The sequence below is a fragment of the Somniosus microcephalus genome, chromosome 10 (genome assembly GCF_052327205.1).
Source record: "Somniosus microcephalus isolate GS21.2 chromosome 10, FLI_Smic_1.0, whole genome shotgun sequence".
NCBI classification, from domain to species: Eukaryota; Metazoa; Chordata; class Chondrichthyes; order Squaliformes; family Somniosidae; genus Somniosus; species Somniosus microcephalus.
The window spans coordinates 212746684-212764350 of NC_140996.1; the positions used below are offsets into that span (position 1 = coordinate 212746684).

The following is a 17667-nucleotide window of genomic DNA, read 5'->3' on the forward strand; positions in this document are numbered from 1 at the left end:
ATGTGATAAAACTAAATTGTAAAGTTGTCTCTTGCATCTCTGATTTACCTTTAACAGTGTTTTTAACTTGAAGACCTTGGCCTCTCCCAAAATCTTGAACACGCGTGGCCCAGAAATTCGGGTCTCCACGGGTGAGTACGCACGAGGTACTCACACGTAGGCCCGATGGAAGTGCCGGTTTCCTGCATGCACTGCGCATGCGCGGGAAACCGGCACTTCCGTTCCTCTGAAAGCAGGGGTTCAGAGGTCTAACGCGTGCGCAGGGGAGTCTGCGCGTGCGCTTTGAACTTACGTTTTTTTTTATATAGAGGTTTTTCCGTGAGGGTAAGTCTTTAGAATTTAGAAATGTAAACAGCAGGCATAAGGCCTGCTTTTCACAAGGTAAGTCACATCACAGATCACAGAAACCCCACAGTGCAGATAGAGGCCATTTCGGCCCATCGAGCCTGCACCGACACATATCCCACCCGATCTCCGTAACCCCTACACCAACACATATCCCACCCTATCCCCGTAACCCCACGTATTTAATCCCCCTAACACTAAGGGTCAATTTATCATAGCCAATCAACCTAACCCGCACATCTTTGGAGTGGTCAATTAATTAAAATTAAAACATTTTTTCCCCACAGGTTTATTATTTTGAAATACTTTAAAGCAAGTTTATTTTTAGCCCCGTTAGAATATAAAATTATTTTTTTCAAAAATGTAAATTATTGTTTAAAATAGTTATTTAATGTAATTTATAGTTTATTTTAAAAATGTGGTGTTTTTTAAATTTATTTGAAGGTTTACTGCTATTTTGGGGCCGTAGTATTTATAAGTTTTGACAGCTCTTCCTGTCAAGACTTATGAATGGAGCATTCCCTGCTCCGATTGGCTGCCCATGGCCCACGTGATCCCAGGGGACGCATCAAACTAACTGCGCCCCTGGGATACGCAAGCACTGCGCGCCGGCAGCTGGGCGAGGCCCTGGATCGGAATTCCACGGGCCCTACAGCTCAACGGCTGGCGCGCAAGGTAAATGCAGGCCCGAATTTCTGGGCCATGATATTTCTGCCCAGCGCTGTAACTCAGTTGGATGAAGGCAAATCCTGCAGTCCAAGCGTATGCAGTGCATATGAATTTCCAGGATTTATCAATTTCATTCTTTCAGCCCAGCTTGTACAATCTAGATTCTTAGGGCTGGATTCTGTCAAGGGGATGTGATGGAGGCGGGACTCCCATTTTTTGGGTTGTAGTCCCGCCTCCATCAATTTGTGGTCAACCCATGCGATTTTCCCTTGATTGACCTTGTTAAGCCCGCACAGCAGGCCCAGCAGGCCAATTAAGGGCCACCCGGTTACAGGTGACGTCAGGGATTGACATTTCATCTGTCAAGAGCTTTTGACAGATGAAATATCAGCGTTTGACAGCTCTGTGAAGCTGTCAAACACTGACAATCTGTCTTCTAACTTGAGTCCTTCTCCACAGACTCAGTTAGAAGTCTCTCCAGATCAGAAAGCTGCAGCTTTTGACAGCTCGCGGCCATTCTGCTTTCTGTGCCGGTGAGATGAGGGACTCCCGAGACTTGAAGGAAGGAAGCCTGCATTAGTAAGTAAAGGTAAGTAAAACTTATTTAAACACTTTACACACACAAAACACACTTACCTCTGCACTCATGCGCCCATCACTCACCTGAACACCGGACATCTCGAACCCTCCAAGCCCTTCAGCCCGACAGTCTGTAAGGTTCTCAAAATTCCAACATTCCCCAAAGTTATTAATTAAAAGGGGCCCTGGATGGACTTGATTTTAAAACCAGGGTACCCAAAATGGCTGCAGTAAACCTGGTGACCGGGCCAAATGGGATTTTAGAACAAAGGTTCTGAAAAACAAGCAGGTCAAGGAGTTCAAGTTTTAAACTAATCAAAGACTTTGTAAGGACTGATAAAATAAACAAAAGACTGTACGTTCCAGTCATTAAGTTGGAATGGGCTCCATCAAGCCATTAGGCTTTCTGCATTTTAAATCAGGAACCGCTCACCAGAGACATTAAGCCTGAATGGGAGCAATTCACAACTTGTCTTTAACAACGGCCAGGGTTTCGAGGCTACTTTAGACATAACGACTATCACTCTACAGGTCATTTTCATAAACGTTTTTAAACATTTAAACGAGCTCACCCAAATCAGACAAAGGACTGAACTGATTTGGCGCGCAGATAAAGGCTCCCGATAGGGGTATAACTATGGGCCCATCAGGAAGCTACTCTCTCTCTCTTGCCTCTTCTCTCCTGCCTCCTAACTCGCTGCCAGATTACAACCAGGACGGGTTGTATGAAGAAGATTGCGTGGGGCTTCGAATAAACAGGCCCTCAGTCCAGCTCATTCAGCCCAACAGGATCAACCAAGGAAGAATATCAACTGAAGAAGAGCCCGTCCTGCGAGGTAAAATACCCAGGCAGAGACTTCAATATTGGGGTATTTTACCTGGACGGCACCCTTGCAGCGCGCTGGAACCACGTGACGTCGGTAGGCCACAGAGTGCACAAGGAGTGAACCCAAAACCTTCAACTGTTTTTTTTTTTTTTTATATAAACGTAACAAGTTCTTGGATTGGTGAGCATGAAGTTCTGGCCCCTCAGTCTAATCTAGTTAGGTATAGGGGGTGGGAATTAAGGGCATTACTAGCGGTACTAGCGGTTTTAGCAGGCTTAAAAGTGGATAAATCCCCAGGCCCGGACGAGATGTATCCCAGGCTACTATGTGAGGCAAAGGAGGAGATTGCAGGGGCTCTGACACAAATTTTCAGAACCTCTCTGGCCACAGGGGATGTGCCAGAGGACTGGAGAACAGTTAATGTAGTACCATTATTCAAGAAGGGTAGTAGGGATAAACCAGGGAATTACAGGCCAGTGAGCCTAACATCAGTGGTGGGGAAATTATTGGAAAAAATTCTGAGGGATAGAATTGGTCTCCACTTGGAGAGGCAGGGATTAATTAGGGATGGCCAGCATGGCTTTGTCAAGGGAAGATCATGTCTGACCAATTTGATTGAATTTTGAGAGGGGGTGACTAGGTGTGTGGATGAAGGTAGTGCAGTGGATGTGGTTTACATGGATTTCAGTAAGGCTTTTGATAAAGTCCCGCATAGGAGACTGGTCAGGAAGGTAAGAGCCCATGGGATCCAGGGTGCCTTGGCACATTGGATCCAAAACTGGCTTACTGGCAGAAGGCAGAGGGTGATGGTGGAAGGTTGTTTTTGTGACTGGAAGCCTGTGTCCAGTGGGGTACCGCAGGGATCGGTGCTGGGTCCCTTGCTGTTTGTGGTCTACATTAATGATTTGGATGTGAATGTAAAAGGTATGATCAGTAAGTTCGCAGATGACACGAAAATTGGTGGGGTGGTAAATAGCGAGGTGGGAAGCCTCAGGCTACAGGACGATATAGATGGGTTGGTCAGATGGGCGGAACAGTGGCAAATGGAATTTAACCCTGAAAAGTGTGAGGTGATGCATTTTGGAGGGACTAACAAGGCAAGGGAATACACAATGAATGGTAAGACCCTAGGAAAGACAGAGGATCAGGGGGACCTTGGTGTGCATGTACATAGATCCCTGAAGGCAGCAGAATAGGTGGATAAGGTGGTTAAAAAGGCATATGGGATACTTGCCTTCATTAGCCGAGGCATAGAATATAAGAGCAGGGAGGTTATGATGGAGCTGTACAAAACGCTGGTAAGGCCACACTGGAGTAGTGTGTGCAGTTCTGGTCGCCACACTATAGGAAGGATGTGATTGCTTTGGAGAGGGTGCAGAGGAGATTTACCAGGATGTTACTTGGGCTGGAGCGCTTCAGCTATGAAGAAAGACTGGACAGGCTGGGGTTGTTTTCCTTAGAGCAGAGAAGGCTGAGGGGGGACCTGATTGAGGTATGCAAAATTATGAGGGGCATAGATAGGGTGGATAGAAAGGAACTTTTCCCCTTAGTAGAGGGGTCAATAACAAGGGGGCATAGATTCAAGGTAAGGGGCAGAAGGTTTAGAGGGGATTTAAGGAAAAACTTTTTCACCCAGAGGGTGGTTGGAATGTGGAACTCACTGCCTGAAAGGGTGGTAGAGGCAGGAACCCTCACAACATTCAAGAAGCATTTGGATGAGCACTTGAAATGCCATAGCATAAAAGGCTACGGACCAAATGCTGGAAAATGGGATTAGATTAGATAGGGCTTGATGGCCGGCGTGGACCTCTTTCTGTGCTGTATAACTCTATGACTCTGGCATTGCTAATATAGTCGTTTCCCCTCGATTGTGCCGTGTGTTCCCCATCCCCTTTAAGTATAAGCATTTTATGTCTGTAGTGTGCTGTACCAGTATTTTTCTCGTGTAAGATAGTTATAATTTTTCAGTTCAATAAAATCTTGGTTCTTTTACACCAAACCACTTGTCTACTCGATTTTCTGTATCGCTGCCTGTATCTAAGTCCGGTGTCCAGAACCCAGGGGGCGAGGGATTCGAACAGCTCAAAGGAGGTAGTCAGAGGCAAAGCTGACTGACCAAACACGCCTGTGCAAACCCCCTACAGGTCCGCCTCGCTAACTTGGCGTGGTTTGGAGCTGTCGGGTAGCCCACACTTCAGGGCTAAAAATAGGGATTCGGCCAAAAACTGTCTGTTAACTACTTGTTAACAGGCAGTTAATTGGCACTAATCCCCATTGGATCGGTCCGGGTCAACGGCCCCTGAACGGGGTGGCGGGGCTGCAGAGACAGGATTGGGAGCAGTTTAGGATTCAACAAAGGAGGACAAAGGGATTAATTAAGAGGGGGGAAATAGAGTATGAGAGTAAGCTTACAGGGAACATAAAAACTGAAAAAGCTTTTATAGATATGTGGAGAGAAAAAGATTGGTGAAGTCAAGCGTAGGTCCCTTGCAGTCAGAATCAGGGGAATTTATAATGGGGAACAAAGAAATGGCTGACCAATTAAATACATACTTTGGTTCTGTCTTCACAAAGGAGGACACAAATAATCTCCCAGAGATGTCGGGGAACATAGGGTCTAATGAAAGGGAGGAACTGATAGAAATCAGTATTTGTAGGGAAATGGTGTTAGGGAAATTGATGGGATTGAAGGCCAATAAATCCCCAGGGCCTGATAATCTACATCCTAGGGTACTTAAGGAAGTGGCCCTAGAAATAGTAGATGCATTGCTGGTCATCTTCCAAAATTCGATAGACTCTGGAACAGTACCCATGGATTGGCGGGTAGCTAATGTTACCCCACTATTCAAAAAAGGTGGTAGAGAGAAAATGGGGAATTACAGACCGGTAAGCCTGACATCGGTAGTGGGGAAAATGCTAGAGTCCATTATAAAAGATGTAATAGCAGAGCACTTGGAAAACAGTGACAGGATCGGACAAAATCAACATGGATTTACAAAAGGTAAATCATGCTTGACTAATCTACTGGAATTTTTTGAGGATGTAACTGATAGAATAGATAAGGGAGAACCAGTGGATGTGGTGTATTTGGATTTTCAGAAGGCTTTCGATAAGGTCCCGCATAAGATATTGGTGTGCAAAGTTAAAGCACATGGGATTGGGGGTAAGGTACTGACTTGGATAGAGAACTGGTTGGCAGACAGGAAGCAAAGAGTTGGAATAAACGGGTCTTTTTCCGAGTGGCAGGCAGTGACTGGTGAGGTACCGCAGGGATCGGTGCTAGAACCCCAGCTATTCACAATATATATTTTAATGATCTAGACGAGGGAACTAGATGTAATATCTCCAAGTTTGCAGACGACACAAAGCTGGGTGGGCGTGTGTGCTGTGAGGAGGATGCAGTGAAACTCCAGTATGATTTCGACAGGTTAGGCGATTGGGCAGATGCATGGCAGATGCAGTATAATGTGGATAAATGCGAGGTTATCCACTTTGGTGGCAAAAACAGGAAGACAGATTATCTGAACGGCAATAGATTGGGAAAAGGGGAAGTGCAACGAGACCTGGGTGTCCTTGTGCACCAGTCGCTGAAGGTAAGCATGCAGGTGCAGCAGGCGGTTAAGAAGGCAAATGGTATGTTGGTCTTCATAGCGAGAGGATTCGAGTACAGGAGCAAGGATGTCTTGCTGCAGTTGCACAGAGCCTTGGTGAGACCACACCTTGAGTATTGTGCGCAGTTTTGGTCGCCTTATCTGAGGAAGGGTGTTCTTGCCATGGAGAGAGAGTGCAGCGAAGATTCACCAGACTGATACCTGGGATGGGAGGAATGACGTATGAAGAGAGATTGGGTCGATTAGGCTTATATTCGCTAGAGTTTAGAAGAATGAGAGGGGATCTCATTGAAACTTATAAAATTCTAACAGGACTAGACAGACTAGATGCAGGAAGGATGTTCCCGATGGCGGGGGAATCCAGAACCAGGGGTCACAGTCTAAGGATAAGAGATAAGCCATTTAGGACCGAGAGGAGGAGGAATTTCTTCACCCAGAGTGTGGTGAACCTGTGGAATTCTCTACCACAGAAGGCAGTTGAGGCCAATTCATTAAATATATTCAAGAAGGAGTTAGATATATTTCTTAAGGCTAAAGGGATCAAGGGCTATGGGGAGAAGGCAGGGACAGGGTACTGAATTTGGATGATCAGCCATGATCTCATTGAATGGCGGAGCAGGCTCAAGGGGCCGAATGGCCTACTCCTGCTCCTATCGTCTATGTTTCTGCTAAATCGTATGACACCTCCTTCCTTCTTAGTACTGTTAAATATCATTTTGTTGTCTAGCCTCAGTTGAAAAAAAATGTAAACGATAAAAATTAAATACAACAGTCAGGAAATATATATAAAATAAAGACTATTCATTTATGGATAAGAATAATCAAGGCCACTGATTTACTGGTTTCACACAAGAATAAAGCTATTAGATCCGTGATTCTGAGAGTATGATGTTTTTCAATAACCACACGGATGCTGTAACTTAACAATCAACAGGTACTTACTGGCGTAGGGTAGTCTCAAGACTGGGGTACAGAGGCATGCTCAAGGGTTATATACAGGTGTGGTCACTGCCGGTACGACAGTATACAGGAGCTGTAAAAGTAGTTCTCTCTTAAAGGTACATACACTACAAAAGCGTTGCAATTTTCATTAAAAAAAAATTCCCAGAAAAACCCTTGATAAAAAACACAATTTGGTTTATTCAGTCAGCATAAATCTGTGGCCCTGATCAGGACATATAAATAACAAGTTTTGTTCTAAAAACAACTTGCATTTATGTAGCGCCTTTAACGTAGTAAAACGTCCCAAGGCGCTTCACAGGAGCGTCATCAGACAAAAAACAGGCACCAAGCCAAAGGAGGAGAGATTAGGGCAGGGCTTGGCCAAAGAGGTAGGTTTTAAAAAGCGTCTTAAAGAGGGGGGAGAGAGGCGGAGAGTATCCTCGGACTTACTGTGAGCGATGCAGCATCACACCATGAGAGAGCTGCTACAAATATATTACAAATCTACCTGTAGCTCACGCTGCAACACACTTCTGTGTCTAAATCAGAGGGAACTTTATTCTAATGTGGGAAAATGTGCTCTCATCAGGTCAGTTTTTCCACACGAGACAGTGGCAATCAACAGCTGCAACAGGCCACAGACAAATCAGTTTAACCAAACTAAATAGAACTCAACAGCTCCAACCCGAGCAAGACGGTTTAGACTTTTTAAAAAACAATGATTTTTACAATTAGCTTAATTTCTATTTCCTACCTCCTGCACTTGGTTCTCTTTGTTACAGATGCAAAGCAGTCTTAAAATGCAGTGTTTCAACTTCCCTCCCTCCAAAAAACATAACAATTCCGCACGTCTCCAACTTGTTAATTCACCTGACCCACGAATAAACCCGCCACTCATTTGAAATATGCAGAGCAGTTACATCTTCTAGTCACGTGGATAGACTGGAGAAGCTGCGGTCGTTCGCCATAGAGCAGAGAAGGCTAAGAGGAGATTCGATAGGGGTGTTTACAATCATGAAGGGTTTAAGATAGCGTCAATAAAGAGAAACCGTTTCCAGTGGCTGAAGGGTCGATAACCAGAGGGCACAGATTTAAGGTGATTGGCAAAAGAACCAGAGGCGACATGAGGGAAAACTTTTTTACGCAACGAGTGGTTAGGATTTGGAATGCGCTGCCCGATAGGGCGGTAGATACAGATTCAATAGTAGCCTTCAAAAAGGGAATTGGATAAATGCTTGAAGGAGAAAAAATTGCAGGGATATGAGGAAAGAGTGGGACTAACTGGATTGCTCTTCGAAAGAGTCGGCATAGACTCGATGGGCCAAATGGCCTCCTTCTGTGCTGTACCATTCTATGATTCTACCTTTAAAAAGGGATATACATCTACATTCTGTTTTAGCCTTCCGGACTCAATATCGAGTTCAACAATTTCAGATCATAACCTAGGCCCCTATTACATTTTTACTTATATTTTTTATCCACACCTTTTTTTTTCTCTCTCCCACATGGCAGCTGTCTCTCATTCTGCCAGCGCATTTCACACCTAATCTGGAGCCGTCTTTTTTCTCTCCACGAGTCCTATCACCATCTCGTCTCGTTTTGAATACCTCTTAATGTCTCTCCACTTCTCTTTTGTTCTCTCATCCCCATTTCCCAACCCCCAAACTGGCCTTTTAATCTGTTTCATTTCCTGTGCTTTTTCAGTCCTGACGAAGGGTTTCGACCCGAAACGTTGACTCTATTTCTCTCTCCACGGATGTTGCCTGGCCTGCTGGGTTTTGCCAGCATTTTCTGTTGTTATTTCTGTTTTACAGTCTTGAGTATAGCACACGCTTTCTGAGAGTGTCAAGCTTACTTCCTGTAGCATTTTGTTGAAAACACCCTTATTTTAGTTTTTTTTTAAAAATAAATCACACAGCACATCACCCGCCAACTCACCATGAGCGATGCCATGGGAGATGTATGAAGTAGTACTTCTACTTCCCTGGAAGAACTACCATTTTGGATACGAGTGGACCCAGCTAACTATAACTGCCTGTGGCTCCGGACATTATTTTCCAGACAGCTCATAGATAGCACAGTGACAGGCACAAGACATATCATCGCAGCCAACACTCTAACCAATCAAGAGGCGGGGTGTATGGAGGCAGAGCACGGACTCCCAATTCTTGAAATGTAAATACATGTAAAATAAAAAATGGGCTCTCAGGATGGGCAAGGCTGCATTTAAGAAAAAAAGGTAAAACGACAAGCACTCTCTTTAATTCAGTAATCCTTTCAAAATCTAGAGGAAAAACTAGCATAACAATAAACATGCATTATTTCCAGCTGAACAGCACTACACTGAGTAATTGCTCAGTCTGCTTGCTGCAGAGGAACATCACATGCACCTGTTATGCAGTTGCACACTGGACTAGCAGCTAACACTCGGAGGTTAGACAGTATAACTTTTATTGAAACAGAGATGCAAAAGCTGGCCTATGACTCCATTTTCTTTTTTTTTTTAAATGTACAAGCATCCCAACTCCTTGTGAAGAGAAAGACCGTCAACTCTGTACAAATTGATCGCTGTACGTCACTGTATGCTTAAAAATTATTACTGCCGTGCCACAACGAGGGACACCACCAAAGATTAGAACCCTGAAATTTTGCAGTGCAGAAAGAGGCCACTCAACCCATCACATCCCTTGTTAACTCCCTGAAAGAGCTAAAGAAAGACAGACTTGCATTTATATAGCACCTTTCATGACCTCAGGACGCCCCAAAGCGCTTTACAGCCAATGAAGTACTTCTGAATTGGAGTCACTGCTGTAATGTAGGAAACACAGTAGCCAATTTGCGCACAGCAAGCTCCCACAAACAGCAATGCGATCATGACCAGATAATCTGTATTTTTTTTTTTTTAAACTGATGGTTGGTTGAGGGATAAATATTGGCCAGTACACCGGGGATAACTCCCCTGCTCTTCTTCAAAATAATGCCGTGGGATCTTTTACGTCCACCTGAGAGAGCAGACAGGGCCTCGGTTTAATGTCTCATCCGAAAGACAGCACCTCCGACAGTGCAGCACTCCCTCAGCACTGCACTGGGAGTCTCAGCCTAGATTGTTGTGCTGTAGTATCTGGAGTGGGACTTGAACCCACAACCTTCTGACTCAGAGGCAAGAGTGCTACCAGCCTGAGCCACGGCTGACACCTGATAGAGGCCAATATCCATTTATTCACTTTCAGATGTGCTGTAAACGCGAGAGTGGACTTCTTTTGGTCTAGATTGCCTCACTCCAGTCAAATCCTAGCTCATCTAAACCTCATCAAAGCTATCTTATTTTCTCAAACAATTATACTTTTACCCCACTAATTGCATCTTACAAAAATACAGAGGCAAATGTGCATATTTTTACTGTCTCCCCCTTTGATCTCCCCAGATCATGCAACATTTGCAGCCAAGAAAGCGGTCTGGTGATCTGCTCCCTCCGTCCCCAAAATGATCCAGCCGAGATCAGCAACAGTGGTGATGGTTGGCGGGGGGGGGGGGGGTGGAAACAAATAGCAAATCTGAAATTAAACACTCATTTTTATGTAGTGCCTCATCACATTTAAAATGTCTCGAAACACTTCACATAATGAATTACAATTTTTGGAGTGGAGTGTTATTATGTGGGAAATCACTCCAGCTATTTTGTGGCAGCACAGAATGAAACAACTGACCAGTCCATCTGTTTTGTTGGTAGTACAGATCGAGGGAGGAACGTTGGCCAAGAAATTGGGATAACTCCCTGCTATTTTTTGTTTTTTTTGTTTGTTTTTTGAGTAGTACCATGGAATCTTTCAGGTCTATCAAAGAAAGGAAGGAGAGAAGGAAGGAAGGAGAAGAGGAAGGAAACAAACAAAGAGAATTACATTTCTATAGCGCCTTTCACTACCACCGGACGTCCCAAAGTGCTTTACAGCCAATGAAGTATTTTTGAAGCGTGGTCACTGTTGTAATGTAGGAAACGTGGCAGCCAATTTGAACACAACAAGCTCCCACAAACAGCAATGTGATAAAAAAAAAATCCAGATTATCTGATCATTAAGTGATGATTGGTTGAGGGATAAATATTGACCAGGACACCAGGGATAACTCCCCTGTTTTTCTTCGAAATAGTGCCATGGAATCTTTTACATCCACCTGAGAGAGCAGACGGGGCCTCGGTTTAACGTCTCATCTGACGGTGCTTTTTGTACTCGGGTCTCTGGAGCGGGACTTGAACCCACAACCTTCTGACTCAGAGGTGAGAGCGCTACCAACTGAACCACGGCTGACAAGACAAGACCTTGATTTAACTGGTCAACCAAAGAACAGCACCTCTGACAATGCACCCCTTTTGTGCGCAGCCAGGGTCAAGCGTTCAAGTCTTGTTGTGGGTCCCCAGTCCACAATCTTCTGACCCAAATACGAGATTGCTACCAACTGAACCAAGCTGATCCTTTCTATGAAGGATCCCTCTCTGAAATGTTAACCTATCCTTTTCCCCTTTCAGATGTCGGTGATTTTGCTGTTATTTCTAAAAAAAAAATCTGTACTGTATATCAGCAAAACTGGGTTGGGAGAAATTGAAATAATTAATCCCATGTCTCTTAATTCTATGACTGTGTGTTTGTGCTCCAACATGCTGCATCACCAGAAATTCTCCACTCATTAATTCAGGCCTGCTTGTCCACCGTCTAATATTTCACCAGTATACCTGCTGGTTCAGCCGAAGCAATAGAGATTGTTTTCCCTTCACACGAAATGGTGTTCCTGCCAATGCACTACCTGAAGGCAATTTACTAACACAAGTGGCATTCAACTAAACAGAGTCAGGCATTTGCATTTCAAGGAACCACCAACAATGTCTAAGCATTTTCTTATAGTTCGGGTTTCTTAAATCCTGTATAGATTTTGTTATACATTTTTCTCTGTAAACAACAAAAATAAAATGAGCAAACACAAGAACCAGTTAATTCGACAAAGCGAGCCAGCAGGTATGATGCAAACCTTGGTGGCGGAAAAAAAAAGCTACCGTGCCATTTATTTTTTAAATGGTCTATTAATAAACAAGAGGCACGAACAGATTTCAGGAGCTCCTGGACACCTATGATGCAGCACTCGGGCAACCTAACTTGGAACGTGGAACCAAGCGGAGCACGCGGCAATGATTGACGTTTGCCGAGTGACGAATCAGAACGGCCGCTGAGACCCAACGAGCCAATCGGGGGAAAGGGGGCGAGGCTTACACCCGCTCAGCCAGGTTCGGTTCAGACTCTTGTCAGTTTCAGTCCAATTCACAAAAATAATACAATTAAAATTGCAACATGACATTCGGGACTGAATTGCAATGAATATATTAGAATTTTAAGACATACACATTGTGTACAAAGGTTCTTAAGTTGTTACAACACTTGTATAATGACAATGGACCCAGGGTCCAGATATAAAAGCTTCTTTAATGCATTTAATTATTTTTCTAATGATAAATTCATCTGGATCCTTACCGTATATCATGTACAAAGGCTCCAAGTTGTTGCAGCACTTGCATAATGACAAAGGACCCAGGTTCCAGATGTTAAAGCTTCTTTAATGCATTTAGTAATTATTTTATTGAAATGATGATAGATTCATCTGTATCCTTACCGTATATCATTGCCAAGCCAGTCTCATGGAGGAAACGAAAGCGTCGGTGTTTGAAGAGCCAGATGGTGAGGATGGTGAGAGTAAGCAGCAGGATGAAGAGCAGCAGGTTAGCGCTGTCTTGCCGGTGGCTTTCTTCCGCTTCTTTCTCCGTGGTGATCTCCTCCATGGCGCTGTCTGCCCCGCAGCGCTGAGCCGAGACGCTCAGCAGCCCCAAGAGGACGAGCAGAGGCTTCCTCACGCCGCAGACCCGAGCCCCCCAGTCGAGGCGGCTGCTGCTGCTGCTTGCGAGCTCCATTGCTATCAAAGCTTGTCTGTATGGGTAACCTCCAGTGATTCGGGCACTGTCAATACTGCGTAGGAGCGGAGAGAAGGGGCGGGGAAAGAAAGGAGGAGAATCCCTTCGTACAAACCCCGCCTCGTACTTAAAGAGGAAATGCTATTTCTGTTTCGTGGATAGACTGGAGAAGCTCTTTGGAGTAGAGAAGGTGAAGAGGAGACTTGATAGAGGAGTTCAAAATCACGAAGGATCATTGTATTTATTTAGTTTGTGCAGTACCTTTACCATCTCGCTTTCTGTGCTTTGCAATCACAGTGTTTTAATTGGGATTTCTTTCATCGGTTCCTTTCTTTTAGCTGCTGTGCACTTTATATCAAGTCTCCGAATTATAACTGTTGTTTTTTGTTACAAAAGTAAAGATTTCCACTTACAAGCGCCTTTCACGACGTCAGGACGTCCTAAAAGGGCTTTGCAGCCAATGAAGTACATGTTTTTTGAAGTGTAGTCACTGTTGTAATGTGGGAAACACAGCAGCCAGTTTGCGCACAGCAAGCTCCCACAAACAGCAATGTGATAATAACCAGATCATCTGTTTTAGTGATGTTGATTGAGGGAGAAATATTGGCCAGGACACCGGGGAGAACTCCCCTGCTCTTCTTCAAAATAGTGCCGTGGGATCTTTTACATCCACCTGAGAGAGCAGACAGTTTAATGTCTCATCCGAAAGATGGCACTGCTGACAGTGCAGCGCTCCCTCAGCACTGCACTGGGAGTTTCAGCCTAGATTTTTGTGCTGAAGTCTCTGGAGTGGGACTATGAACCCATAAGCTTCTGACTCCGAGGCGAGGGTGCTACCAACTGAGCCACGACTAACACTATATGTTATTTTTTTTAATCCCTCCTCTTGCGGTATGTCTGCACCCAGTCTGACAGTGCAGGGAGTCAGCTTGCCCTCATGTACAGTTGTCATGAATCCGGATTTGGATCAGACAGCCTTGTTTTTAATGCTGGAAATCTGAAATAAAAAACAGAAAATGCTCAGCAGGTCAAGCAGCACTTGTGCAGAGAGAAACAAAATTATAGTTTCAGGTCAATGGCCTTTCATCAGAACTTGTTTTCAAACAAGTTTGAAATTCTAGAATGCAAATTAAACACCAAAAATCCATCACCACGACCACAATTTGCATTTATGTGGCACCTTTTAACATAGATTAAGGTCTCAAGGCACTTCACAGGGGCGTAATCAGACAACAATTGGCAAGAGACAAAGGCAAAGAAGGATGTGAATCTTTGGAATTCTCTGCCCCAAAGGGCTGTGGATGCTGAGTCATTGAGTAGATTCAAGGCTGAGATCGATAGATTATTGGACCCATGAGGAATCAAGAGATATGGGGATCAGGCAGGAAAGTGGAGTTGAGGTCGAAGATCAGCCATGATCTTATTGAATGGCGGAGCAGGCTCAAGGGGCCGAATGGCCAACTCCAGCTTCTATTTCTTATGTTATGTTCTTATTTAGTAAGGATAAGGGGTAAGCCATTTAGGACTGAGATGAGGAGGAATTTCTTCACCCAGAGAGTGGTGAACCTGTGTAATTCTCTGCCACAGAGGGCGGTGGAGGCCAGTTCATTAAATATATTCAAGAAGGAGTTGGATATATTTCTTAAGGCTAAAGGGATCAAGGGATATGGGGAGAAGGCAGGGACAGGGTACTGAATTTGGATGATCAGCCATGATCTCATTGAATGGCGGAGCAGGCTCGAGGGGCCGAATGGCCTACTCCTGCTCCTATCTTCTATGTATCTGTAAGGATGGCAAAACTTAGTCGAAGAGGTAGGTTTTAAGGAGGGTCTTAAAGGTGGAGAGGGAGGTGGAGAAGCAGAGAGGTTTAGGGAGGGAATTCTACTACTTAGGGCCTAGACGGCTGAAAGCACAGCCACCAATAGTGGGGCTAAGGGGGTGGAGGACACATAAAAGGCCAGAGTTGGAGATTTCAAAGAGTTGTAGGGTAAGAGGAGGTTATAGATATGAGGAGGGGCGAGGCCATTAAGGGCTTAGAACACGTGGATGAGAATTATACATTGGAGGCATAGGGACACCAGGAGCCAGTGTAGATCAGTCAAGTCTGAAGGTAACAAAAGCATGGTTGAGTGTTTCAGCAGCAGATTCTCACCACCTTCAGTGTGCCAGTGCAGCCTTCAGTCGCCTGAGGAAGAGAGTGTTTGAAGACCAGGACCTCAAACCCGGCACCATGCTCATGGTCTACAGAGCAGTAGTGATACCCACCCTCCTGTATGCCTCAGAGACATGGACCATGTACAGCAGGCACCGCAAAGCACTGGAGAGGTACCACCAACGCTGCCTCCGCAAGATCCTGCAAATCCGTTGGCAGGATAGGCGCACCAACGTCAGTGTTCTCGCTCAGGCCAACATCCCCAGCATTGAAGCTTTGACCACGCTCGGTCAGCTCCGATGGACGGGTCACATCGTCCGCATGCCCGATATGAGACTCCCAAAACAAGCGCCCTACTCGGAGCTCCGATACGGCAAGGGAGCCCCAGGTGGGCAGAGGAAACGCTTCAAGGACACCCTCAAAGCCTCCTTGAAAAAGTGCAACATCCCCACCGACACCTGGGAATCTCTGGCCCAAGACCGCACAAAGTGGAGGAGAAGCATCCGGGAAGGCGCCAAATACCTCGAGTCTCTTCGCCGGGAGCAAGCGGAAGCCAAGCGCAAGGAGCGCACATCAACCCAAGCACCCCACCTACCCGCCCCTTCAACCACCGTCTGCCCCACCTGTGACAGAGACTGTAGGTCCCGCATTGGACTCATCAGTCACCTAAGAACTCATTTTTAATGTGGAAGCAAGTCATCCTCGGTTCCGAGGGACTGCCTAAGAAGGTTGAGGCAGGATGGAAATCCGATTTTATAATAAAAGTCACAACGTTACTTCCAATTTCATACACCTTTATTTTTTCTAATAATCTCTTGTGCGGAATGTCTTCTGGAAGTCCATATATTGCAACATCCATTGACGCTCCCTTATCCACTTCCTTGTGACCGCCTCAAAAAATTCAAGTAAACGAGTCAAACATGACCCACCCTTCACAAATCCACGCTGACAAGAAACATACTCAGAATAACACTTAAAACAAGTTACGGACACACAATGGTTATGCAGTCTGACAGCTGAACGAACAAGCAACAAAATCATGGCTGGGTTGTGTCGGCCTCTTTACTCTGAGGGCGAACAGTGTCTAACGATATCAGTCTGCCCTGTATCTCATCACAGTCAATGGCTGGAATTCACCTACCAGAATACGTCAGCAGGTAAATAATTTAGTTCCATTCATACCAGAGATGGGAATTACCTAAAAAAAACAAACATTGAAACTGTAAAGTTTAAATATCGCATCCTGGTGCACTGAGGATTCTCTACATCGCTCTTATTTATGACTTCAGCATGACTATTATTTTGGTTCTCTTGAATTTATATTTTCTTTTTTACATAAAAATAAGAACGTGTTGTATGCTTTAAAATAGCGACTGAATAATATCCATCCTGGTCCAATTATCCCCACTTTTTAAACTTGCTTCACTTGAAGAGTACATTTGGGGGCGGATTTTACTTCGGAGTGGGTTTCTGGCATGAAATCACTCCACATTAATTAATTATTTCTGCCTGTGTTTTATTGCCAGAAAAGCTCCATGCTGATTGCATTCAGCTCTGAGACAGAGATTCTAACTGCTAACATCAGTGAGAGATGGAGACAGGCAGTTACTTTCCTCATTCTAATTAGATTTCTTTTTTTTTTTAAAAAGCCAGTTAATTTTGAAAGCAAATGAGGGAATAAGCTGGGAAGAGATGATAGGAGAGAAACTGTTTGAGGGTGAGGTGGTCTCTGGCCTCTTGGCACACACCCCTGGAGGGGAGCGAGAGAGGTTGCAGCCCGTTTCACTACCTGAAGGGGCTGCTCCTCAAGTTTTGGCTGCACTTCAGTCCCACACTCCTGATCTACGGTCACCCAGTGTGGAGGGGAGCGGGCAGGTCGGAGAACCTCCTCTTGGTCTGCTCCTGGGCCTGGCCAAAGTGGCCATCAACAGATCCAGGCAGCGGGCGACCGAGGGGGCCATCTGGCCCGATTGCCTGCCTCCCTTTCGCGGCTATGTTCGCGCCCGGGTGGCCCTGGAGATGGAGCACGCGGTGTCCGCCGGCACGCTCGAGGTCTTCCGAGATAGGTGGGCACCGCGGGGACTGGAGTGCATCATCTCCCCGGCCGATGTGATTTTGATTAAGGTCGATGGGCCTTGTTTGACGTTTTGTTGAGTTGTAGTTAGGTGGCACACCAAAAGAGAGGAGGGGAGCGAGTGGGAGAGACTGGATAGAGTTTTTTGTTGACTGACTGAAAGAGACACATATTAACTAAATGTTTATGTGCACTCTTATAGAAAACATTGCGTATCAGTAAATATCCTTGGACAGCATTTAAGACAGATTCAATCTTATGGTTATCTAATAAAACTCCCACCCCAGGAAAACAGACTCCTTTTTCATGGAAAACTGTCTCAACTCCACATATGAAAGATTAAAAGTGATGCCAGCTTTAACAGTATGCCAGTATAACAGTTGACAAGTCCCTTCAGTCTCAGAGCGACCATCCTCGTGGTTCTGGATCTGTGGATGGCTGTTTTGACCAGGCCCTGGTGCAAACCCACAAGGAGGTTCTCCAACCTGCCCACCCCAACTAAGTATGAGGTTTATTAC

At 45.1% G+C, this 17667-nt stretch overlaps 1 protein-coding gene across 2 annotated transcripts in view; it reads right to left on the bottom strand.

Moving 5' to 3' along the window:
* The window catches only part of slc9a7 (solute carrier family 9 member 7), a 191383-nt gene extending 178385 nt beyond the window's left edge, over positions 1-12998 (bottom strand). The window contains exon 1 of one of the 2 annotated variants that reach the window (XM_085999575.1): positions 12629-12998. In XM_085999575.1, the coding sequence (XP_085855701.1) occupies positions 12629-12923 (295 nt within the window). In that variant the 5' untranslated portion in view covers positions 12924-12998. The remainder of the gene's footprint in view (positions 1-12628) is intronic. The other variant, XM_085999576.1, reaches the window with a different exon arrangement.
* Between the last annotated feature and the right edge of the window lie 4669 nt (positions 12999-17667).